At 45.2% G+C, this 26,638-nt stretch overlaps 3 protein-coding genes and 1 long non-coding RNA gene across 4 annotated transcripts; 2 read left to right on the forward strand and 2 right to left on the reverse strand.

Moving 5' to 3' along the window:
- The first annotated feature begins 1,475 nt into the window (after positions 1 to 1,475).
- Positions 1,476 to 1,790, forward strand: LOC140221106 (secreted RxLR effector protein 161-like). The gene has a single exon (XM_072290431.1). The coding sequence runs from the start codon at positions 1,476 to 1,478 to the stop codon at positions 1,788 to 1,790; it is 315 nt and encodes a 104-aa protein (XP_072146532.1).
- A 649-nt stretch (positions 1,791 to 2,439) lies between these two features.
- Positions 2,440 to 2,796, reverse strand: LOC140221107 (squamosa promoter-binding-like protein 18). Its single transcript, XM_072290432.1, has one exon. It carries the CDS (start codon positions 2,794 to 2,796, stop codon positions 2,440 to 2,442), a length of 357 nt encoding a protein of 118 aa, XP_072146533.1.
- A 3,599-nt stretch (positions 2,797 to 6,395) lies between these two features.
- LOC140221270 (uncharacterized) lies at positions 6,396 to 7,490 on the forward strand. Its single transcript, XR_011897010.1, has 2 exons — positions 6,396 to 6,585; positions 6,759 to 7,490. It is a non-coding gene; the product is annotated as an uncharacterized lncRNA (long non-coding RNA).
- A 1,316-nt stretch (positions 7,491 to 8,806) lies between these two features.
- Positions 8,807 to 18,967, reverse strand: LOC117838460 (pyrophosphate-energized membrane proton pump 3). Its single transcript, XM_034718502.2, has 15 exons — positions 18,530 to 18,967; positions 16,686 to 16,997; positions 15,671 to 15,874; positions 14,085 to 14,236; positions 13,867 to 14,014; positions 13,654 to 13,786; positions 12,526 to 12,698; positions 11,978 to 12,098; positions 11,511 to 11,698; positions 10,394 to 10,831; positions 9,954 to 10,118; positions 9,718 to 9,873; positions 9,524 to 9,635; positions 9,217 to 9,436; positions 8,807 to 9,083 (listed from the first exon to the last, which is right to left on the reverse strand). Exons 2-15 carry the CDS (start codon positions 16,773 to 16,775, stop codon positions 8,984 to 8,986), a joined length of 2,400 nt encoding a protein of 799 aa, XP_034574393.1. The 5' UTR covers positions 16,776 to 16,997; positions 18,530 to 18,967; the 3' UTR covers positions 8,807 to 8,983.
- Between the last annotated feature and the right edge of the window lie 7,671 nt (positions 18,968 to 26,638).

Here is a 26,638-nt window from a genome sequence, read left to right on the forward strand (position 1 = left end):
CTTCTAGGCCTTGGCAACCTATAGTCATGTGGGTAGCTGCGATTCCTTCAAAGGATCATGCTGCGGCTGCCATCAAGGAGATCCAGGCGTGGGCAAAAGGCGAGTCTAGAGTCAAGCTGAGGGCTCTCTGAACCGATCAAGGGGGTGAATTCACCTCAATTGAGTTCGTGGAGTACTGTGTGGAGGATGACATTCACCATCAACACACTGTGCCCTACAACCCACAACAAAATTGTGTGGTGGAGCATCGGAACGGGACTGTAGTGGCGGCAGCGAGGAGCATGCTCAAGGCGAAAGGGATGCCCGACTGGTTCTGGGGTGAAACGGTAAGCACGGTGGTGTAAGTGCTGAACAGGTGCCCGACGAAGAGCGTGGATGGGATGACACCGTTCGAAGCTTGGCATGGGAAGAAGGCGGCCGTGCACCACCTCAAGATGTTCGGCAGCATCATCTACGTCCACAACACGAAGCCTCATTTGAAGAGGTTAGAGGATCGAGGCTGCAAGATGATCTTCATCGGCTACGAGCGTACGATCCTGTCACCAAGAGCGTCCATGTGACGCGGGACGTCGTGTTCGACGATCAAGCCCAATGGAACTGGGGCATGAGTGGCAACTTGGGTGTGACGAGAGGCAACGACGACGTGTTCACGGTGGAATACTCCATCGTGGGCTAGGCGACTCCGACGGCTTAGGGTGCCGTCGAGGCACCTAGGGAGGCTCCATCAGACGGCGAGCTGACCCCGCCACCATCGCCACACGCCACTGCAGGGGAGGCGCCGAGAGTGTCAGGCAGGACGCAGGTAGTGGAGTTTGCCTTGCCACTCGCCGGCAGGAACGACGACACGTACAAGGGGCGGTGTCCAAGAACAAGGCGCGTCTCATGGTGAAGCGATACGCGCAACGGCACGGCATCGACTACGACGAGGTGTTTGCGCGGTGGTGCGACTGGACTCAGTGCTTCTGCTCATCGCCCTTGCATGCGCACGAGGGGTGGGAGGTGCACCACATGGATGTCAAGTCGGCATTCTTGAACGGCGACTTGCAGGAGGAGGTGTACGTGGAGCAGCCTGCCAATTTCGTCATCACTGGCAAGGAGGACAAGATGCTCAAGCTGCAGAAGGCGTTGTACGGGTTGCACCAGGCACCGCGGGCCTAGAACGTGAAGCTGGATGACACATTGCTATTGCACGGCTTCAAGAGGAGCCCCTCGGAACACACCATGTACGTTAGGCAGAATGACGACACGCAGCTGGTGGTCAGTGTGTACGTCGAGATTCAAGTAAGAGATGGCGGCCGCGTTCAAGATGAGCGATCTTGGCCTACTTCACTACTACCTTGGTATTGAAGTGAAGCAGAGCGCGAGTGGAATCTCACTTAGCCAAGGAGCTTATGCCGTCAAGATCCTGGAGAGAAGCGGCATGGCAGGGTGCAACCCTTGTCAGGTGCCCATGGAGCAAGTTTAGTTCAGAGCCGATGGTCGATGCGACCGTATACAGGAGCATCGTCGGGAGCCTAAGGTATCTGGTTAACACTCGCCCTGACCTTGCTTTCGCCGTGGGGTATGTAAGCCGATTCCTAGAAGAGCCAAGTGAAGATCATCTCGTGGCAGTGAAGCACATCCTGCGTTATGTGGAGGGAACCAAGAACTGGGGACTCTGGTTTGGCAGGAAGAAGGAGAAGAAGGCTCACGTGACGGGATTTAGTGATAGTGATTATGCTGGCGATGTCGATGCTAGGAAGAGCATGACTGGGGTGATTTTCTTCCTTAGCAGCAGCCCAATCACATAGCAGTCGATGAAGCAGAAGGTGGTGGCACGGTCAAGCTGTGAGGCAGAATACATAGCAGCTGCTAATGTTGCTTGTCAGGCATTGTGGCTAGCCAGAGTGCTAGCAGAGGTGCAGGGATCAGCATCAAGAGCGCCATCACTGAGGGTGGACAACAAGTCTGCCATTGCTTTGATTAAAAACCCAGTGCTTCATGGACAGAGTAAGCACATTGAAGTTAAATATCATCTAGTCGGAGAGTCTGCTGAAGTAGGTTTGATCAAGGTAGAGTTCATCAGGAGCGAAGAATAGCTGGGCGACATTCTGACGAAGCCGCTTGGCAAGACCAAGTTCCATGAGCTGCGTTCTAAGATTGGCCTGATTGATATAGGGAAAGTTGGTTCTGTAGCATCGAAAGATTGCGGGGAAAATCTCGACTCCGTAAAATACCACCGAAAGATGTAAATGTTAAATGAAACTCGCATTCCGTCATATTTTTTCATTGAAAACTTATTTTTAGCACTTTTCAGCACATAACGCGAACATGAAAGGACCTTTTACCCTTGGCTTGAGGACCAACAAGGGACGGCGCCCTCTGCCGGCCGGAGACGATAACGACGGGCGTCTTGGAGTGCGCTCGCAGACCTTGTGGCAGCAGTGGTAGTCGCGGCACTTAGCAGTGGTAGTCGCGGCACTTGCTGAGGTTGGCCTTGCACCCGTCCACCGCGCACGACAGGCACTGCGCCCCGCCTGCGCTGCTAGCACCCGAGCGCGGGCGCTTCATCGGGCTCGCGGACGGAACCACCGCCGCCGCCGGCTCCTTCATCCGGTCCGCGGCGCCGAACTCGCCCAGCCCACCGAGCTTGAGGTCGACGGAGCACTCCGCCCGGCTCGGCGCCGATGCCGCTGCCGCCGCCACAGTCGCAATGCCCAACGCTGCGGCGGCGGGATGTGTGGCGATGGCCGGCACGGTGTAGTGCTCCAGCTCGGCCAGGTGCCACGAGACTGTCATCTTGAGATCCCAATCCATGGACGGAGCGCCACGCGCTGGGGCAGGCAAGCTCTCTCTCCGCCGTCTGTTTCCTCCCGGCCACTGAGCAACAAGCAATAGAGAGAGAGGCAGCCACCGTCCGGCGCCCTCCGCCGGTGCCCGCGGCCGTCCTTCAGGGACCCGCGCCCAGCGCCCTCCGCCGGCGCCCATCCGGTACCTGTTTGGGGGCATTTTTGTCCAGGTTAACAGAGCTAATGCTGAAATCTAACATATTGGTATTGTCAGTTGAGGTCTGCACTTTTCAGTAGTATTTTACGGAGCCGGTGTCTTTCAGTGGTATTTTACGGAAGTCGTGATCTTTCGATGCTACAGAACCAATTTTTCTATTGATATATGCAGTTCGCACCACAAGGCTTAGGAGGAGATTGTTAAGAATAATCCTTAGGTGCTAGATTTATACTTTCCTAGTTTAACCAGTAACTTAATTTAGCAATTTGCAATTAAGTGATTGCACCGCTAGTCTAATTGTGAGGGTCTAATTTCTTACCTTGTAATTGTCTACTCAAGCAATGCAATAGACTCTGGAAAAGCTGCCAAGTTGACAATGCAAATTGAGTTCTCTGTGTTCTTGGCCGTGAGCTCGCCGGCGACGTCGTTTCTTTATACTCCTTCCTCATTGTGCAGTAACCAAGGCCGTAAGATACCCTCACGTAGTGCGGTAGCTCGGGTTTTTTCCATCTTGAAATTCCCAAGCGCAACTTCATCTTCAATGGCTTCTCACTGTCGGGAAGAGCTAGGGCCTCACCAGTGGAAGGATTGAAGACGAAATAGCCGCCATGGTCGCAGGACCGGACTAGGACGAGGCCGCGGCAGGGCTTGGAGGTGAGAGGCACAGTTACCGCTCTCCCGAATTCGTCCGGCACGAGCTCCTCGACCGCACCCCCGGGCTGCCACGAATACAGGTAGCCGTCGTAGGAGTCCCCGACCGCGGTGAGGAGAAACCTGGGGCGGTCCGGCCTGTTTGCTCGCCGGGCGTGGAGGTCGACGAAGTAGTCCGAGGAGAGCGTGGCGGACCACGCAGCGGAAGCGCCCCGCCGACTTGGCCGGCAGCCGGGCGAGGACCTCCGTGAGGACCTCGTCGGGAAGCTCCTGGACACCGAGATCGCCGTCCACCATGGCCACCGCTTGATGCCCCCCTTCCTCCTTGTCCCGCTCGCGCTTTCCCGACGGAAGAATCGGCCGGCAGCAGGCGGCGCTGGGTGGAGAAGAGCGGCGAGTTCGACAAGGCCGGTGGTGGGCTCGAATCACCTTTTCTTTTGGAGAGACCTACAATTCTACAAGTACGGTAACGTTTTCGGAGCAGGTCCAGACTTTCATGGGCCGGCCCACGCCTAAGATTGGTGTGGAGAGCGAAAACTCCGGACGCGGAATTTTTTTTACTTTTATATTTTTTTTACCGATTTCGTAGAAATAAATAATCAAACTAAAAACTAAAAATTCGGGAGGCGCACGCGGAATTTTTTTTACGATTTCGTAGAAATAAATACTCAAACTAAAAACTAAAAATTTGCAGAAATAGACAACGAAATAGTGGTAGGTTTCTTTTCACCATTTGATTTGGCGGAAGGGAGCATGCCACGTCAGCCACGCTGGTTTCGCCAGTTGAGACGGCGGAAGGGAGCCTACCGCCGTTTCAACTGGCGGAAGGGCCTTCCGCCGTTTCAACTAGCGGTACCTTCCCAGGTCGTAGTTTAGGCCTTCCGCCGTTTCAACTAGCGGTACCTTCCCAGGTCATAGTTTAGGCCGGTTTAGCTGGGTGGAGAAAGTTATAGCGGGTTGAAACGGCTATCTTTACCTATTATTAAAGCAAGTAACGCCTCTGCCTGGTTTTTCGTACGTCGTGGTCATTTTGCAAAAAAACCTCTCAACTTTCAAGGAATCAACCCGCAGTCCATATTGTAAAGAGAGGAATGGCTCGGGTGGAAAAAGAAGGGAAGGGAGGGGGTTAAACGGGAAAAAGCTTATAAAACAGAGAGGGGAGGGGGATTGGGCGCACTCCGTTCGGCCGTCCGGCTCCGGACCCGGCGCCGCCCGGCAGTGGACAGGCGGGCGGCGGCTGGAGCGGGGCGCCCCGACGCTCCCCCACGCTGCCCCTGCGCGCGGCCTCAGCCGGAGCTCATCAGCGTCTGAGAAGGCGCCGTCGGGGTGCCGGATCTGGCAGGAGCGGGCGGCGACGGTGGAGAGCAGGGAGGGGCGATGACGGTGGAGAGCAGGGAGGGGCAGCAGAAAGCAGGGAGGGGCGGAGCGGGGGAGCCGGGCGGCGGGGAGGTGCTCCGAGGTGGTGGTGGAGCAGGGGAGCCGGGCGGCGAAGCGGCCTCACGGTGGCCGGCGGAGCGGGCGACCGGCGGCCCCCTCCCTCCGAGCCGCGCCCTGCTCCGAACTCCTTCTCTCCTCGCTCGCTCTGCGCCGCCGCCACCCGCCCTGCACCGCCGCCACTTGCCCGCCCCCTCGCGGCCATATGTGCCCTCCGATCGATCCCTCCACGCCTCCAACCTCCCGTCGATCCCCTTCCTCCCCACCCTCTCGTCGCTAAAAACAGATCTACTGTATGGGAGGGAAGGGAAGGAGTCCGCCGTTACGTGGGAATTCTCACGTGCTTGCGTGGTTTGCTGGAGGCTGCTGTCGCTGCCACCGGGATGGCGACGCACTTCACGCCGGCGCACGCGGTGTCGCACCACCACTCGTCGTCCGCCGCCGCCGACGGCGAAGGCCACCGCACGCCTGCACGCATCCACGCCGCCGGCCTCGGCATCAGCTGCGGTGGCAGCGCAGTGCCCGCCACACCTCTCGTGGCGTCATCCCCAGCATCCTCCTCTGCGTCGTGCCCGCCCGCCCACAACCCAATCTCCGTCAGCCCAGCGTCCTTGTGGTGCAGATCCTGCAGCAGTGAGTTGGAGGACCTCAACGGTGGCCTCGTGTGGAACGCCATGCTGCATCGATCGAGAGGTGCGAGATGGTGTTGGACATCCCACAGGTGCAGCAAGGTGACCAGGCGGGTGCATGGTCTTGGCCGAGGTGCGAGATGCTCACCATGTTCATGAGTGAGGAGCCCCGATAAGCTGAAGCATGCAGACATCTTTATAACAAATGGATCTTGGGGTTTTTTGAGACAGATTTAGCGTTCTCCTCCTCCTGCTGCACTTGCAGGGAAGAAAGCTAGCTGGGTGCCTGATCTGCTCCTGGTGCTTGCCGGCAGGAAGAAGGAAGAGCTACTGGTAGGTGGTTGCTGCTGCTGTTTTGGTGGACAGAAGAACAGAGCAGAAGGTGTGCTGGTGATTCGAGCTGTTGCTTGCCCATTTATGGAGGAAGAAAAATAAAGAAGCTAGCTATTGTGGATTGCTGGCTCGGTGGAGAAAAGAAGACAGGAATGATGGTTGAACAGGGGAGCACTTCTTGCTGGATTGGGTTTGGTGAGGCCGCGTCAGCACCCAGAGATTTGTCATTTTGTTTGCTTAAAATTGTTGATGAATCCAAGGTGAACTCTCGGGATTAGTTGCCCAGATATAAGGTAACCAAGAGATTTCATCGACGCGTCTCCACTTACCTGTTCCTCAGATTTAGAGTAAGCTACCTGCAGCTCCTGCTCAAGGTCATGCACCTTCTTCTCAAGTTCAACGCTCTTGCTTACTTTTTGTGTCAACTTATTGAACTCTGTGGTAATCTCAGCAACTTTATCCCTCTCTTCTGTGACCTGGAAAGCTCAGACGATTCAATGCAAGAGAAAAATGTTGCAAGCTAGCAAATGCACCATGCTATTTCAGCAAGTCGGTAAGTTTCAATAGTAAAAGGACGTCCTGTATTAGCCAAAACCTATAAGTATGGGTACTGCAAAATTGCAAAGCTTCATCATGGTATTATAATATTTGCTGACCTCATGTAAGATGATGGTCTCTTTACAATGGGATAATGATGCAAGGATAATGTTTACCTTCTGCTTGTAGCGCGCGTTGGCTGATTGTAACTTCTGTGCAAGAGCTTCGATTTGTTTCTCCAAGTCGTTGGCATACTGATGTTGAGCTTCCAGCTCATCCAGTGAATGAGTTTTATCCGCTTCCCATTGAACCACCCTAAAAGAAACTTGTTCCTCCTGTCGAAAGGAAAATTATCCACTTATAAAGAGTCCACTGGTATAGAAAATACTAAATTATGCAGGGTTGTGTTCGTGGGTGCTCCTGCACTCATCAGACTTTCCAGCTAGCGGTCGTCGTCGTGTGTGCTGCCAGATGTCTTCCCCGTTCATGCACTCCTTTATGGCCGGCGGCCTTCTACTTCACTGCCGTCACCTTCAGTGGCGGCGTGGAGCAATCCGGTTGACTGGATCACTGGAGGCCTGGGATTGTGCTCCTTGCCCTGCTTGCTATTGCTACGGATAAGTTCGCGCGTTACTCTGCTGGGTTTGGCATTTGGCAAATTTTGAGCTTGATTCACGAGACCGTACGTTGCGTGCGCATGAGATGTTCGTGAAAATACCAAGCATGGCTACCTTGGTTGCATCGCACAGCAGGTGCTTCTAAAATTGCCATACAGACATAGTAGGCCATGAATCAATGCATGTAAAAAGTTCATGCGTTGAGACAGGGTCTAGATATTATTTATAGATAATACATGTAATATTTAAGATCTTGGATTTGGATATTATTTATAGATAATACATGTAATATTTAAGATCTTCACCCGTAGCAACGCACGGGCATGTTTGCTAGTAACTTCCTATAGCCGTTTCAACCGGCTATAGCTATGTTGTAATTATTTTTCCTTTATTTTTGTATGACATTTTTGAAAGTAAAATATGCAATTCAATTGCAATATGTAACTTCGTAATTTGAGAAATGTAGAGTGATTGAACGAAATAATTGAAAATGATTTAACTCCCGACCATTAGATATAACGGATTACAACGGATGGAAACGAAATTCCTGCGGAACATACGAACAACAACGACTCACGGTGAACAACTAATTATACATTGCAGTGGCATATGCGGCACGGATGCTATCCTAAACCAGTGCTGTTGGTAAACCTAACATGCCTTAGGTAATTGAAATAGCCGGGTACGAGCCATGTCTACTTCCTAGTAGAACTAGCTCTGCGAGGACTGCGACGGCCCAGCTTCATAGTAGCCAGCACCCCCAGAGGATGGCGGAGACGGGGAGCGATCCCTGTTGTGGTGGTAGAGGCACTTGCACCATGGATCTTTGTAAATCAAGTTACCTGCGATGTCAACCGTCTAAGGATTCGCGTCAATTTCGGACCGAAGATCCTCGACCTTACGATCCTTCGACTTTATGGCGGGGCTCCAGTTTCGCCACTTCAACCGACAGTAAAGCCTCGAAACTAATGCCACTCAATCCCGTGTGCGGACCGTCGGATGGGGGCGGTAAGCGACCTACCGCTATTTCACCCGACGGTAGGTCCCATTACCGTTTCAGACGGCGAAACTCCTGTACCGCCGTTTCGTCTGACGGCATAGGTCTATTTCTGCAAATTTTTGATTCGAGTATTTATTTCTGAAAAATCTAAAAAATATATATAAAAAAATAAAAAAAAATTCGCGGACGCGCTGCTGCTGCTCCTCACCTCTCGGCGGCCTCCATGGCTGCCTGCCTGCTTGGGAGGAGCCGAGCGGGGCTTGTTGCGTGCGGCAAGGGGGGCAACACGTTGGAGAAGAAAGAGCCACGCTTATGGGCTGGGCCGTATTCCAGAAATCGAATCAGAAACAGGAACAAAAAAAAAAATACAGAAATAGGAAACATTAAGATCCAAACACGAACCTCCTCGCGGTGGGGCTTCGAGTTCTCGAGACCTTATCCACGAGCTTAATGGCTTAGGTAGTTGTAGATTCAGTCCTGATCCAACAATCCTAGGAGCGTAGATCAACCAGATCTCATTTCCTTTCTCCAGCAAGCACAACGCATGCTGCATTTTGCGTAAATAATGGACGCTACCAAAATGTTCCAGTAAACAAACGCAAACATTCGGGAGTGACTAGTTGAGTAATCTCCATCACGACATGTGTATTATTTATCCAACGTATGCACCACCCGTACAATGTCACCGCGAAATATCACCACTGATTCTTTCTTTTCTTTGGGTACAACATTTAGTGATGGTAAATGAGTCGGGTAAATACATCTCCGAGAGTAAGCTTGATGATTAGTTTGGTTGATCACAAGAATATCGGGGCCATTACCAATGTGATTGTGGCGAGCATCTTGATAAGAACATGAAGCGAAGGCCCCGCTGTGTCCTTGAATGGGTCCCCAACCCTGCAACATTTGCCAGGTCCCATAGTATGAAAACATTGCTTTTACTATGTGTTGATCAACAGTGGAAGCTCAGCTAAAGAGTATAGCCCCAAGTTACATGTGTCAATAGAACGACATTATATGAGAAACTTACGTGTCACCAGTAACCGCAGCCTTGTGAGACTCACTGCCTTTGCCACCAAGAGCACCAGTCTCAATGTACTTCTTGGCGTTATCCCAGGCGCCCCCAGCAGTGTTCAAGAAGAGTGCCATGAGAATACCAGAAACCGTGGCAAACATAAGCATTGAGGCCACAACTTTAGCTCCAAGAAGAGGTTGGCCAGTGGAGTGGCCCAAAATCCGGAAGATAACGCCTGCAAACCATGTAAATCAAATTACAGAAGCATCATGGACACAAACAAGAATGCGACAGTTACCATAGATATGGCCTAAAAACTCACCAACGGCCATGGGTGATATAATTGCTAAGGCCCCAGGTCTTATCATTTCCCTCAAGGATGCAGATGCCACAATCGCAACACATCGTCCATAATCAGGCTTCTCTTTGTAGTCCTGGATGACAATTCGTTAGTTGACATCAGCTTTCCCGAGCATAAGGGAACTGAAGAACGTCATGATATAATCATGTACTCACCATAATACCAGGCTTCTCAATAAATTGTCTCCTGACCTCATTAACAACTTCCTGTGCAGTTTTACCCACAGCTGAACAAGCCCATGCACTGAACAGGAATATAAGCATTGAGCCTAATAAACCACCAACAAAAATCTCTGGGACTGCTATGTCAACCTGCAACAATTGTGCAAGGACACTGAATATGAGCAAATAAATTCAGTATTCCATGTGGTATGCTAATACATACTGCATACCTCTTTGAATGGCAATTGAGCGAAAGAAGCTACTTCATCCATATATGCACTGAACAGGAGGAAGGAAGCCAGAGCTGCCGACCCAATGGCAAATCCCTTTGTAGTAGCTTTCGTTGTGTTGCCCACAGCATCTAGAACATCTGTGATTTCCCTCACGCTTTCAGGCTGCAACAGTATTCAGTCAGGATAAGATGATTAGACACAATACAGAACATCAACGCACACATATAAACATGAGACAAATGCTAAACCAGCTAATTACCTTACAACCATCACAGGAAAAAAAATGAGTACATAATACTTTCAATAGTTTTATTTGAAGTTTTGAACTGTGAAATGTTTTGAAATTTCATAATGGTAAAAGTATTAAATAATACTGATTGTTTGCTATGACCTATAAAAGAGATTTGAACTACAAAAAAAATGTACGAGTGTAATACCTGTTGGCTCATCTCAACAATACCACCAGCATTGTCGGCTATAGGACCAAACATGTCCATAGTGAGAACATACCCTGCTGTGCTAAGCATCCCCATTGTTGCTACAGCTGTCCCAAAAAAACCACCAGTTGGGTCACCAGACTCGTCCACCAAGCCTGAGGTCTGTCCTAGCCAATAAGCTGATATAATGGCTACACTTATCACTAGAACTGGTAGTGCTGTTGCTTCCATTCCCAAACTTACTCCAGCAATAATATTAGTTCCATGTCCTGTAGAGCTTGAAAGAGCTAAAAGGCGGACTGGCTCGTGCTTATAGTCTGTGTAATACTTTGAAATCCAAACAAAAGCATATGCCGTGATGATCCCCACTAAGCCACACAGTGCAAAATTTAGCCATGCTGAAGGTGCTTGTTCCGTGTACAGGAGCCATCGAGTAGACTGGAAAATTAACACAGATCAATAATCATAAAGCAACTTCTGGCAAGAAAAAAGGGGGTACAGTTCTACTTCACATAAAAGGAAAAGACACATGGCATTACAAACACAGCCTCTGTTCACTGTGAGTTGGAGAACTTGGATAGAAAACTTTATCTGAACTCAATAAACTACAGACTTGTAGAGTGCAAATCTTAACAGGAGTTGTTCATGGTTTATAATATGTTTTTGTTATCAGTTCAAATATCAGACCCTCAGTCTATGCCTACCCCAACTTGCATGGGGACTGAAAGGCTTTGATGATGATGTTGATGACATCCTATGGCTATGGATTTAGTTATAAGCAACTGCCAGACTGAGGTTGTATCCTGTCTTCTCCGCTTTAGGATAATTTCTGGAACCTCTTTCTTCCGAGAACATCTAACCATAACTGATGTTTCAGTGACTAATTCAATATTTTCTCCTTATATTATATACGATGACAATGGGAAGCTTGCACGAAAGATATTCAACAAACTATGCTGTATACCACTTTTGCATGTTGCAATCCCAAAGTGATTTCTGCACCCACCTTGGGAACAGATGGAGTAATATTATAACAGTATAATACTATAAATGTTACTGCAAGCAGCAAGAGAACATGGTCAAACAGCAAAACTATTTACCAAATAACAAGACTCACCACCCCAAATGTAAGAACAGCAAGCATAATAGTAACAGAATAGCCTTTTTGCATAATTGCCATGGGATCTTCGATAGGGGAAATGAGACCAGAGTCACGTGTCCCTCTGATTGAGAGAATTCCAACTGATGACACCACCAAATCAAATGAATGGACAACAAGAGGAAACAGAATAAAGCCAGAGGGATCTGCAATGACAAACGATGCTTATTAGTTATTATATAGACCAGAACAGAGCAATTACAAAGGTGCGGTATGTGAACCGTTGTACCAAAAATATGGCAGTTATTAAATTTATTTAAAACCAAGTACCATCCATGCATAGTATCATCCAAATAATATTTCTGCACATAACTAAATTAATGGGAACTTATCGTATAAAGAATATGAGCAATCACTTGCGACTTTCGAGTTGTGGCCAGTGTTCTTATTGACAAGAATATTGGATGGCAACAAAAGAGACTTGCCCTCAATTTTGCAGCGCTGTGCCATTGTTCCTCCAAGTATCATTGCACTGATAATTTCTGCTGCTATGCTCTCAAAAAGATCAGCCCCTCGGGCAGCACAATCTCCAACATTGTCCCCAACCTGAGTAGTAGAGAACATGAACTATATACAACAAGAACCAGACAAGTGGTTGTAGTGTTGTAAAGCAAAGCAAATCTTGTATTGAGAGTACTGCAACACAGACAACAAATATTCAATCCTCGAGAGTGCATACGATTCAGAAATTCTACCAAACCTTATGCAACAAGGCAACCGTAGTGCATAGAGTTGCACAGTACACAATCATTCATTCAGTTTCAAAACGAAAGCAAGTTGTTGACATCAATCAATCCCTAATAAAGCTTTACAAGCACGTGAATACTCATTTTCACCGATGCCTAGGACCCTAGGTGTATTTGAACATAATTGAGCTATCCCTTTTCCGCAAAAAGAAAAATAATTGAGCTATCTTCAATAAAAATATATGAAAATGAGAAGGTAACCAATGTTTATTAGAGAACATCAGTACCAAGTCAGCAATGACAGCAGGATTGCGAGGATCATCTTCTGGTATTCCCTGCTCAACTTTTCCAACCAGATCAGCCCCAACATCGGCAGCTTTAGTGTATATTCCACCACCCAACTGAGCAAAAAGGGCAACAAAAGAGGCACCAAATCCATATCCCACAAGGAGAAGAGGCACTACACAAAAACATATAAATAAGAAACAGAATAATGTTCCTTTTACATAAGAAAATGATATTGCAACTACAAGCACATAACTGGTGGACGGTTGGATTGTAATCTAGTGCAGTTTCAGGATCTTGTAGGAAAATTACATGCTGACACGGCTAACTTGACAAGAACACAAGGTAAGGTCTGCTATAGAGTTAAACACCCTTTAGACAGGACCTTGCTCTGCAGCGGCATTTCTACTTATAAGTTGTAACTGAGAACCCATTGAATGGAGCTTGCAGCTTTGATAAAGGAGCACATAACAATGTTTTGCAGAGCCATCCAGGTAGACATATCAGGATCTAAGCATGATCAACTGAATAACAGTATGCTCCTCATCTTTACACTAAATTAAAATCAATTGCAGGACACATGAGAAATGTAGCATTAATGTTAGGGTAGGTCAATATCAACAATATAAGGCAAACGTGTCAATTCTACAATCATTAAAACTAAACCATGTAGTATTAAAAGTTAATGCCTCAATCTGTAACGGTAGTGTTTTGACAATAACTAAATTTGGTCTCCGGTCTATTTAGGAACCAAACTTTTCACAAGAACTTCAAGTTTCACTGTTGTTGTTTTTTAGTCCCAACAATAGTCAATAAAATTTAGTAAGTATATTTTTTATGTTCCTGACATGTGGGCCAAGTCTTGCCTATCAGTCATTCACATAACTTCTCTGTGTCCAAGGATGGAAGTTGGGTACAGTTTCTAAAAAGCAAAAAGTGGAGCCATAGCACAAGTCAAATTTATAGAAGCATAACAGTATTTCCCCCAACTTAAATTACAGAAATAAAATGACCAGTTATCACAATCTATAACCTTGCAACGATGCCATATTGTTACAATTGACAACCAGAGCATAGCTACATCTGACACCACTTATGAATGTTGGGTGTACTGTGTACAAGAAACTTACAGTCAGTAACCTTCATAGAACCAGGTGAATCTACTCCAAGCCAAACATAAAGTGTTGAGTATAGTATTGCCACACCAAATACAGCCATGCAAACAACCACAATGGCTGAGAAACCACCAGCACGGACAGCAATCTGTTTTGAGGAATATGTCATCATTTCAAACTCCATTGCAGGAGAAACACCTGAAAGTACATCAAGGAATGGATACAGACCTGCAAAGCTTCCCTCGCAGAGCGCCGAGCAGCACTTGAAACTCGAACATTTGCACGTACAGAGACCCACATCCCAACAAAACCAGCTATTCCAGAACATAAAGCTCCAAGGAGAAACGAAGCAACAGTAATATATGCGGATGTTGCCCTGTGTATGGGATTCATGAGATCTCAACATATCAGCACAACTAAAGTTTCAGACAATGGCAGAAAATCACCTTCCTAAGCCAGATGCCTCCTGCTGCGGGGTGGTAGTGCGAAAGAGATAAATGCCAAGGATGACAAAGGCCAGAATACATGTCATTTTAGAAATAGTTCCATATTGTGTCCTAAAAAATCCTTCAGCGCCATCTCTTATCGCATCAGATATCTGAACAAGAGAAGGAACAGAATCAATCACGCTACAGCACTAATATGATAGGTCATCACCCAAATACTAGCAACATTTACAAACAAAACAGAGTATAGAAAATAACAGAAGGAGCAGCAGCAGCAGCAGCATGGAATGTGAATGTGAATTTACAGGTCCAAATTAATTAATTACATAGATGCTGTTACAGCATAGCCAGTCCCAAGCCCGGACAAAGGAGGGATCCCTTCTCCGAAAAGGGGGTTTGATAGGTTTGGCAAGCCAACATCAAAATCAGTCACTCATAATGTGATTGTGATGGAACCCAATAGATGCACAAGTTGGGTTTGCTCTCTAGCCTAATTCAATTTGCTTGGGATTAAAAGGTTCTTTGTTCCTGCTGCTGTTGTTTTTGTGTACATAGTGTAATCTACTTAATCGCGAGATCGACAAGTCAATAGGATCATCATCATACCATACAAAGAAAATAATATGCATAATCACACCTATGTTGCTTCGTTGGTGCTAAAATGCCCATAAAACTAGTAGTCAATCCAGTCGTAAATAATTATCGTACCAAACAGTGACACCAAGACACTGCTTTGACCATTAATTAATAGTATAAACCATATCTAAAAATTTTGAGACTACTTTTGAAGACAATCCTAGCCACTATTTTCAATTTTTCATTTGAAATACTCAAAAGAGATATTGATGGTCAAAGTTCAAACGTGTTGACTGCGCGCATTCCAAAACAACAGTGTTTGTGGCTGGAGGGAGTAATATAAAGCCATGCACAACCGGACAACTTAGATTGCCAGGTTCAACTTCTGTTCAGGAAGTCTAGATGCACAGCAGGGAAAGAGGTGGCTTGAAGTCTGAGATCTAAATATGCTTATTTGCTGATTTCTTTGGTCCATCTAAATATTTTTCAGATTACTGCATGAGCTACTCTGCACTTGCTGTTGCTAAAATGTTTTTCAATTTCTTTAGTCCATTTTCAAATAGTGAATGATTTCATGCTAGTTGCTGTGATGTGCCTAATTCGGTTGAATCCAGTCATGCGGATGCAGCTCAGCATCAACAGTTCCAGTCTCCCAGCTAAATGCAATCTTAGAATATCACTCTTCAACCCACACCAAGAGATAAAGGAGCAGGCAGCTAAACGCAAAGAAAGCTCTATCCAGGTTCTAGTATAGCTTATCAGCACAATAATAGGAATCATAAGTCATAACAACTATATCTCAGATATGCAGGATAAGAGAGCACAATACTAGAGCTCCAGGTTGGAGTAGTTAACTGCATAAAGCATAATATGCATAGCAAAACAGCAACAGTGGCATACAGCACATTGTAGACATAGAGAAACAGCAAGTGACAAGAAGTGAAGCATTGAAGGTAAAAATGAAAGCACTAGAACATTATCAGTGAGCTGAACTTAGGCACTTTCTATACCTCAGACATTTCTGGAGGTCCTTCATCCTTGGCGAGAACCCACTTTGTAAGGTAGAGAGAGAAGAATAAACTGAGAGTGCATATACAGAACACAAAGACCACAACTGGCGATGTACTGGCTCCCACATATAGGACACCACTGAAGACCAAAAGAGAGAGAATAATCAAGGCACGGGGGTTTATCCTCATCAACAAACGGAAGACCTGTATCAACAAAATAGACTGTATAAGAGACAAATGAAAAATATGCAGCAGTTGCTCATGACATGTTAAATAAAAGTGTGCCAATCAATCAGCAGAAGTGTACACTTCAACAATTTTTCATTTATCAAAGTTTATCCACAAACCATGCAAGTAGCTTGAAACAAAACAATTGATTCAGTGCACATTTTGATAGAAAAATACTGATTCAACAATGGAAACCTATGTTGCCTAAAGTACTTCAGGTCAACTCATTTGAAACCCCATAAAAGAGTAATATAGAGTGTTGGACTGGCTATTTTCTTTTATCTGAATGTCCATTTTTGAGATATGAAAAAAGAGGTTAACTTTAGCCTACACTGACTTGCTTGTGACTAAACAGGCTTTTTTTAATAGGTGGGAATAAAAAGCTTTGCTGTTAAGTATAAATATAAAGCTAAAAGATAGAAAGATGGAAAGGAATGCTATAATATTCACAGTATGCTGAATTTTTCTTTGGTTTACACTTTTTAACTGTTGATTGTCATATACTTTACGAAAGTGATGGAATGAAACACAAGAAATCAATAGTGTGGATATTTGTTTCCCGCTAAAAAAAATAGTGTGAATATATCAACAAAAACAAGGACAATTCACACTGCCATGATGAAGGACAAAGGACATGCAGTATCATAAAGTAGAACGCAAGAAAGAAAATACATGCACAAAGTGAGCACATGGAACATGAATGGGAGCTAAATTGATACACTTCAAAGTAGCCAGAAAGTTTGTTTATGTATTTGAAAGGTGAAGAAAGCTTAGCAATAGGCCATACCAGTGGTATAGATGATTTATTTCGTACTGTAGGAAAAGTTCTTGGTCTTTCCTGATACGACCTTCCATTTTCCATGTCCTCTTCCATCATGATGGAATATGAGTTTGCCCTCTTTGTAACTGGAAAAGGAACGAACTCCCCACCCTGGGGGAGTTCGCTCCCTGATCCCTGGCGCTGAATTTTGGATAGTCTATGTCAGACACCTCTCAGAAACAGTACGTCTTATAAATCAAGCACATCCAGATTTTAGTCAGCCTCAGCCTCAGCCACAGACTTCTCTTTGATTGAAAATGTCCTTTTTTCCGTCAAAATCTACAAGACAATATACAATAACGCAACATTTAGTGAACATTTCTATACAAGCATGATAAACTAGCACAAAGTACAATTGTTGCCTAAAACATGAACTCTGGTTATAATAAAATAAACTACAAAAGCAGAGTATGGAGGCATATGGAGGCACCTTCCATAAGGACAATTAAAAAGTGTAATCTTCATTGGACACCCCGACAAGAAAGAGTTTCAATTGATAGCAAGTATGTACATGTGATGGTATCTAAAGAAGTTAGTAATTTAGTATGACTTTGTTAATAGAACATCCTAGTGGCTTGTTTGTTAAGTGAAGGCAATTGACCCACTAAGGATGTAACATACTAACCCAAGGGGCCAAATTGCAGAGATTCCCAATACTGCACAGCAAGGCTACGCAACCTATCCATCAAATGAATTTCATTGGCAAAGCTAACTCCTCCAGGTCCATTGCAGAAGCCAGAAATAAACAGGGAGTTGTTCCCACGTGTCCCATTTGAAGTACTGCTTCTCATCCATCTGTTTTCCCTTCAGAGCCTGACCATCTACCAGATCACCAGACCAACTCATTTCCTTTCATGTGGCGCCACCCTACATGGCCCTGCCTCCCACTGCTGATAAGCAAGTGCGCACTTACATATGTCGTATGTGCTGAAGTGCCCAGGCCCAGGCCCCGCTCGATGTAGAGCAACAACACCTCACAGGTCCATGCTGTCAGGCCCCACCGAGAATCCCACGCGCACGTCACCACAAAATTGTGTCTTGTCGTGGAGGCCAGAGAGGCCCCAGGGCCAGCCAGCCAGGCCTGTATGCTGGAACGCCGCACACATGGTATAAAACGAACGGGAGCGGTCGGGATATCCCCTCTCCTATTTTCACTTTCACATTTTGTCCCAAAACGAAATCAGGAACAGGAAGACTGAGAACAGAAACTAACACAGGATGTCGAAAACAAACTAATATGAACAGGAACAAGTCAATAACTGTCAGCAACAGGGAAGACGAAATGGGAACACCATCCCATAAAACCTAGATTCATTAGAAGTTCTAGCACAATAGATTCAAGTCTTACATTAAGCAAGGTAACAGCCATGTCTTATATATCAACACAGCACACAGACAATAACGGCATAACATTACAGGCACACAGACAATAACGGCATAACATTACAGGCACACACATTATCACGCTCACATAATCTGAACTGTGAACAGTGAATATGTTTGGTTATTCTACAAGCAATAGCAGTAGCAGATTTGTTTCGTTATTTTCAAATAACAAGCACTTGCGCACAATGAACATAAAATTCTGAATGACAGTCACTGCCACTAGTCACTAGTAGAAAAGTTTGTGTTAGCTTTTCGCTGCTTCATTCTCAAATGTGCAACGTTACTAGGCAAAGTTCACGGCTTCAGGCAAGCACAACAAAGTAGTATCGAATTGAAGCTGAAAATGTGTAGCATTACTTGCACAAGTGCAACTAATTACAAACCGAGGTCCGAGGAACTAACCAACTAATGAAGAAATCATGTACCTTGGAGGATTGGAGCAGTGGAGCAAGGGGTCGAAGCGAGATGCAGATAAGGAGGAAGCAGATCAGGCCGCAACTGCAGCTTGGAGTCTTGGCCTAGAGGGGCATGCCTGCGGACTGCTGGCTCTAGAGCTGGCCACTGCGGTCAGGACCGCCGGCGGAGAAGGCGCGCGGCCGCGAGGACCGGCAGCAGACGAGCGCGCGGCCGCGAGGACCCGCCGGACAAAAGCGCGCGGCCGCGAGGGTGAACCGCGAGCGCGCTAGACGAACAGATGAGGTGCGCCGCCCAGCCGTCACGTCACCCGTCAGCGAGTAGCAGCGGCTGGGACGCGTAGCAACGGCCAAGGAGTGGTGGTGGTGGTGGCAGCGACGGCGGCGGCTCGGAGCCTCGAAGCCGGAGTTGGAGCAGAAGAGGAGTAGAGAGAAATGGTGGGCTGGGCTTCAATTTGTCTAGGATTGGGTTTTGGGCTGGCTCAATACGGGATATCCTGAATTTTCAAACGGGACATCCCGTTTCCCCGGAAATACAACGTGGAATTCGTCAGCCTGGTGAGTTTATTAGCTGTGATACGAGGAGGGGCCAAGTTTAAAAAACATAACACCTAGATGTATTCTTAAACGACTTATATTTCTGGCTAAAAAGAGTATTAGCTTAATCACATTATGTATTTCCAAAGTATATACTAAATGAAACATTATTTGGTCTTGTTTTATTTCATTTTTAAAGTCAATATATCTGGTCGGAACAAACCAATTTTAGTACACCACCTTTTCAAAGTACGATATGGTGAGACCTTCAAATTCGAAACAAATTTGAACATCCTACTCAGATTCATGCATGGCAGGGATGATTGCTGCAAATCTTGGGTCACGGCACGCACGCGTGGCGGTAGTTACTAGTTAGCCTTTTTGGCCTTTTACAGAGAGCAGGCGTCTCGGTAATCCATATGCGTCTTTAGCCTACTGATTGAAAGAACGAATGGAAGACGAAACGAGGACAGATCGATCGAGGAACTAGTGCATGGCGCACTTGCACATTGCGCCCGAGAGCAACACTACATTACGCAATGGTCTGCCTGCCAACAACGAACCGAGCAATACTTCTTCGTAGTCTTCCCGCCTGTCTTCTTGTGAGGCGGTTGCGATGGCGCGGCAGCGGGCATTAAACTACACGAATTAGAGACCAATGCCAGTCCAACGTATATGTGTTGGAGTTCAAAAGTGGCACGGTTCGGAATATGTGAGGTTAAGATCAGAATTGCTTGGTACTAACTCTTGATATTCTGCAAGTTTGGCTTGAATATGAATTGTGCAGGATAAAAGAGTCGTTTTGGATGCTTTGGACGTAATTTTGCTAAAAGGGATGAATCAGCACCTGGAACGACACCAAAAGTAGCAGATATGGCTGATATGACAAAGCTATCCGGTCTGACCGGCCTACTGAAGCGGTCTGACCAGTTATTGGTTTTGCAGTCGATCCGGCAATCCAGACCGGTCACACAACCGGTAAGACCGGTCATATCAAAGTGCTCAAAATACAGATTGGATTTCACCATTGCATAGAGCTCGTTGAGACGATCGAAATGCATACATGGAACGTCTAATTTAGAGTCCAGATGAGAGAGTTATGGTTTTGACAAGATTTAGCCCTGGGCTGACCGGTCAGACCGGTTTGGATGGCGGTCTGACCAGTCTACCCAGCCTAGTCCGAGTTAGGAATTGTATTTTGACATGGGATTTATGTAATTTTCAACTTCTACTGGGGCAAGACCTCCCCACCCTATAAATATAAAGGGTCACGGCCGATTGAGGGCATCCCAATCAAATCAATCTACAACTTACTTTTATCTTCTCAACCCTAATACTTTTCCAACCTCCGTGTTGTTCATCCACTATTCTCCACGACCATATATGGCGTTCTAGGCTTGCTGGTCAACCTAGAGCACGCCGGCGACGTCCACGCCTTGACGGAGTCCCTCCCGGGCGAGAGTTTCGATGGCCTTTGCTAGTTTACTTTACTCGTAAACTAGTTTACTCGTAAACTAGTCGTTCTTTGCCACGTAAGTACGTCGGTTGTCCTTCGTTGGTTTGCTCATAAACCTAACCGTCATCCACCATGTAAGTATGATTGTTATCCCCTCGAACGACCGATTCGACCGGGTTGCTGGATCGATCTGACTGGCCTGCGCAGCACCTCTGCTGTTCGGTCTGTTCACGACTCGTGCGATCTAGCGCACTCCTGTGTTGGCTAGAAAAAGCGCCAACACATTTTAGCGACTCCACTAGGGAAGAAAGATCTGGTTGCTCAAACCGTTCTATCAAACCCTAGCCATATACCTAATTGATCTATTATTTTGATTCACCGCTATAGTTGCATATTTTAGGTGGTTTAGATCTTCCTACCAATTTTGCCACCCAGTAGCCAAGGCAAAATTTTGTCACCCTATCAAATGGTGGCCAAAAATAGCAAAATTTTGGCTTGGCAACATTGGGAACACATGGTTACCGAACCAAACGCAGGCCCTAAATGTCATATAAAAACAAGCACATTTATTTCCTTATCTGATTTACATCTTGAAACTGAACTGGTGAAACACATGATTGCAAGATCTATATTCCAGTACTATTGGAGTTGGATTATTTTCCAACGAGAGATATGATCCGTTGTCTTGGATGTTGGAATTGGGTACCTTTTTTTTCTAAGGCCCCGTTTGGATGCTTGGAATTGAATTCCATTCTAACAATCATAATTTAGACACAAATTAATTAAGCTAATATAATTGTATGTGGAATATATTTGTATATTACTGTTGGCGATATGAGAGAGATACTTATGTGCTGCACTTCTGCTATAGGGAAGCGAGTCCAAGAGCGTGCTATAAGAATTGAATTCCATTGTAATAATCATAATCTATAGAATTAATTTCCATCTCCCACCCCATGAATTTAAGATAGACTTATATCTAAACTTTGGAAAGTTATGAAATGCCACATTTCAAGATAAATTAGTTTACTCCATTAAGTAGATTTCAATTCCTTCAAAATAAAGGGATCGGGGCCTAATGGTTTTCCTTTTATCCATGCAGTCCAACATTGAGTTTGACTTCTCACTGCACAAACTTGAGTTTAATGACCACTTTCTTATTCCGAACATCAGAAAACAAAAAGGGAAAGGTATGCTTTTTTTCTTGACATACACTGCTCACTCGTCCATGTTCTTTATTGTGATTTCCACTTTCGGCCAATTCCTTTTCAGAATGCTCCCCCTGTTCCATGCTTTCCCTTGCTGAGATCTCCTGGCGTGTAAATGCCATACTTAATGCTCAAGTGCTGAAGGACTTTGAACCAAAGCTGGATAAGGCCGATATGTTGGAAAAGTATAATAAATTGCTTGATGTGTGTGAGATTCAGAAGAGTTGGAACCAGACAGGGGTTCAAACCTTGTTTGATGTGCTATCAACAATCGGGGTTCAGTCTTCAATTTACCAAGTAAATTTATTATTTATATGATTCCCTGACTGACTCAACAATTCTTAGCGCTAATTTTTTGTATAGGAAGAGACAAGTGATAAATCTAATACTTCCAAGGTAAAAGAGATGGGGGTTGAATCTGAGGCATCCAAGGTAAGCGTGTTGTGTTATCTTATTATGTGTTTTAGTCTAACTCTATTCTTAGCACTAATTTTCTGTGCAGATGGAGAATCCAAAGTTGTACAGGTTTTCATTTTACTTGGCTGTCAAGAAAGATTTCAGTGCAATATGTTGTCTCCTTGGAGATGGATATGCTGTCAGGACATCCTTTTATGCTGGAAAAAACTTTGGTCATGTAACACCTGGCAAGATCTACAAATCCCCAGGATGTGGTAGAGTCAGACATGCTGTGGCAGGAGATGATTGATAAACTACTACCATTTCCTGAACTCTTGGGGGAAAATATTTTGCCTCCGAATTCTTAAAGGGGGTTAGGGTTGGCAAGCCAAAGTTCCGCTCACCTCATGGAGCTCGGAATACTGAAAAGGCTTTGGGTGGCTTTGGTCTGCTAAGGGCATCTGATATACGTGCTCGTCCTGTGACGTTTCTTCGTCACGAGGATGTAAGTGCTTCATATTTATGTTCATGTTTGTGTTTACCCTCATGGTGTGGAAGCTAGTGAATTATTGATATATTTATTTATTTTTTCTTCAGGACTTCAAATACTATGAACGTCTTCTGCATAAAGACACTGTACCACCTGAGAAGACAAAGGAAGGGCCTGAGGCAGCATCCAATACCTGTTCCAGACTTCAGAGCTGAGAGACTCATTTTGCCCAAAATTGCAGGGTATGTGCAGATGAGTTCCTTTTTGCAGAATTCTATCTTGGATATGTCTTAGTGAATTTGTTGATGGTTTATCTTTGTATGCAGAGGGCACATCCCTAATCGACAGCCCACATCAAATGCTAGTGAGCAATGGACCCCAGCGGCTGAGTGCTCAACCTGTGCATGCCATATGCTCACCTGGCGATGAAGTAAATCTCTTATTTATGTTTGTTGTCCCGTAGATCTTACATGCTAGTGTGTTAAAACTATTAGTCTTTGTAATGCTATAGACAACAGCAACCCTAAATGATTCCCGGATTTATGTGTTTTATTATTTAAAAAATATCCTTACATCTGAGCCAGCTGTTTGATTGATTGTTCCAGGCTAAACTGCAAATGTGCATAGCGTTTATGCTTATCTATGAGCCATGCAATTGTTCTCATCTCTCTACATAGCATTTTTGTTGGAATATGATGATGTATGAGGACAACAGCCACTTGCATTCATTTTATTTTAGTTTTGAAGTCTGAAAATATCCTTAACAATCTACCTGCTTTCTTGTTTCTTGACTCTTTATTGTTTGAACGGCAGGTGCACTGTTGTGCACAATTAATGCTCATAATACTATACCCTGATAATTAGGGTGCTTTTGGAGTGGTCACGTGTCTAGCAATTTCCAAAGTTGCATAGTGTATTTGGTGCCTGTGTACTCTTTGCATAACAGAAGAAACTATTTCCCATGTTGAACTATGTCATATCCATGATTAAATATTTTTATAAATGCATGGTGTTGCCTTTTATATTGATGTTTGACGAACGCTTGTTTTAGGTTGTTGCTGATTGTTGCGATGATTACTTGGCTAGTCAAGAGTTCAGGTGGGTATTCATATGTCATATCTCATGGTTTTGTCTTAAGTTACTTGGTGGTTGGTGCATGTTAGATTGGCTGATCAGTTAAGAATGCTTTGGCATATATCAATTTTTGATATCTTCCAACCTGAGTTTATGTGTTTATATAAAAGGAAAGTAATACAAACTTCTAGAGCCTTCCCCACAACTCATGATCCATGATATTTTCCATAAAGGCACTAGATGTTGTTGCCATGAAGAAATTAGAATAGTGTGGAATATAGATATTTGTCTAGTGAAAACTCTAGAACGGACACATGTCATAATCCTATGAACTCCCTTGGCCTATAAATAGAGACCCCCTTCCTTGTCATGCCATTCAACCATGAGCATAGTTGATGAGTGGAGTATGATAGAAGTAAAGGGTGAGTGTTAGGCTAGCCACTAAAGAGAGGGTGTTGTACACTCTTGTGTAATATTGTTGTGTTGTAATAAAGTTTTGTTTCTTACAAGTGTTAGTCTCCCGATTGGACTATAGAGTTTCTAAGTAGTTAGTGCATAAGTTGTGATCCATCAAAAGTTGGCTTTGTCACCCAGGATCACAAGGGTCTGGACTTCATCATAGGTTGGCTCTGCCACCCGGAAGTGAGAAGACGGCTCTGCCGTCGAAAGGACCCGTCGCACTAAGTAACTAGAAATTAAAAGAGCTGACCGACTCCAAAGTGAGTTGGTGTCTTAGGTGTAGCTCCTCATATTAGTGGGTATTACGACCACCCCAATTTCCAACAGTTTACATCTTTAATCTTTGGATTTGCTATCTCCCTAACACAAATGCTTGTGTTTCTGCCTGTAATGTATCACAAAGGCAGCCCTTGTAGGTGGAAAAAGAGGAGAACGAGCAGAATGGGGAGAATGTCACAAAAAAAAAGCAGAATGGGGAGAACAAGGAGCGGGAGCAGGAGCAAGTCCTCAAGAAGTATGGGGTCACCAATCAACCCTCGCAGATATGAGGAACCTCCAACTGCCTGAACCTCTTGGCAATTTTGTTTTTTCTATGTTGTGGTGGCTCTGTTCTGTGAGCTGCTTGGCTTTTTTGAGATCCGTAGGCTAGTTGTATCAGCTTTGAGAAAAGATGATGAATGATGGTGGACTGTTTCTGCAATGCAACTTATGCTCTGGGGCTCGAACCCTAGAACTTGATTAAGAAACATCTTTACCACACGTCTTTATATTTTGCCTTTCTTTGTTCTATCAATTTTTCTGCATCGTGTGATTTTATATATAAAGGGTTATTTTTGTCGAATTAGTCTAGTCACACCATGAAGAGACATCTTGATCTTCTTTTATTTTAGATATCCTCGCAATAAAAGCTGCAGTATTTGAAATTACACTCCCTCTCTACACACTTATACGCAAGCTAAAGTTTACATCTTACATTCACGCCCTTCTATCTCCTTCCATTCCACTCTCATTTCTTCATGCATCTGCTCTCGCTTGTTGACTTCTTTGTGCCCGACATATTAAGCCTCGTTCATTTTGGGCACGATCGGCTGAAAATGCAGCTTAATACCCTTGTGGGTCACCCCGGTCTGGGTAGGATCCCGGCCCACAGATAAATCGGTGTTCGTTTAAACCCAGTGTGGGTTGTATCCCCGTCCGACCTCAGTCATTCCCTCCCACCTCTGCCCGGGAACTGAACCTCGAGTCCAACGCGTGAAACGAATCCCTGACGGAGGCGAGTAGAAGATAGTGCTGGTATTAGCACTAGTATTCTGATTAAGGAACGGTGACATGGTGACCAAATGAGTTAGCAGATAGCTTCTGTTTACAGCTCTAAATGGATGACGTTGCATACCGACCTCTCATGCTAACTGACGTGTCAGATCCATTGCTAAGTAGAGTTTTAGTCTGTTTAAAATCCAATCCAGTATGCTAGCTAGTTTGTTGTTTTGGTAAAGAATATGATCAAGCACATGCTTAATGTTATTGATGCTAACTATGTTGGCCATGGTCTAATTTTCTAATTAATGTGTCCTTATCCATGTCTTTGCTCTCATTTACAATAGTTCTTATCATGTAGAAGTTTTTAATACCGTGGGAGAGAGAGATCCTGAAAAATAGAGTAAGCCCTTGTTTACTTCACCCCCAACTCCCAACTTTGGCACTATGCAAAAAGAAGATTCCCCATCACATCAAACTTGCGGTACATGCATGGAGTACTAAATGTAGATGAAATTAAAAACTAATTGCACAGTTTTGTTGTACTTTGCGAGACGAATCTTTTGAGCCTAATTAGTCAATGTTTGGACAATAATTCACAAATACAAACGAAACGCTACAGTGTGCTACAGTGCTGGAACAGTAATTTTGGCACTCCCAATTTTGACAACTAAACAAGGCCTAAGTCCTTTTCTTTTCTGCACCCGTATGTTTCTGGACTAAAAAATACTTGTATGAGATCATGATGACATGCTATACTTGCCTTGCAAATTTGCAATGCCCTGAGTTACGGAAATATGTAACTAGTTGATATGCGTAGTCTTACAAAGTCTTGAGATGATCTGTCCATAAGATCAAGTAGCCTTGGTTTGAGATGTATGATTCTGATTTTCCACTTTCATCATGTTTGCAGCAATGGCATGGTCAAAGATGTAGAAAGCCGCATGTTTTATCCTCGAGCTAGCGAGGCATGGTACAAGATCGTGATCTCATGCTAGGAGAGGATACATCGTTATCTTTTTCCCAAGTTTTCACAGTTAGGGGCTAGTGTCGCTGTCACGTTTTATCTGTAATTATCTGTAATGCTAGATTTGGCCTTCATTCAATTGTCAATTTAAGCCCACTGGAAGGTCAAAATCCCATCACGGGCAACCCGAATCACCCGACTAGATCCCCATCCTCTCTCTCTCGGACCCTAGCAGCGGCTAGGCAGCGAGCGAGTGCGGCACGTTACGGAGAGGCGA

This window comes from Setaria viridis, chromosome 9 (assembly GCF_005286985.2).
Source record: "Setaria viridis chromosome 9, Setaria_viridis_v4.0, whole genome shotgun sequence".
NCBI lineage: Eukaryota > Viridiplantae > Streptophyta > Magnoliopsida > Poales > Poaceae > Setaria > Setaria viridis.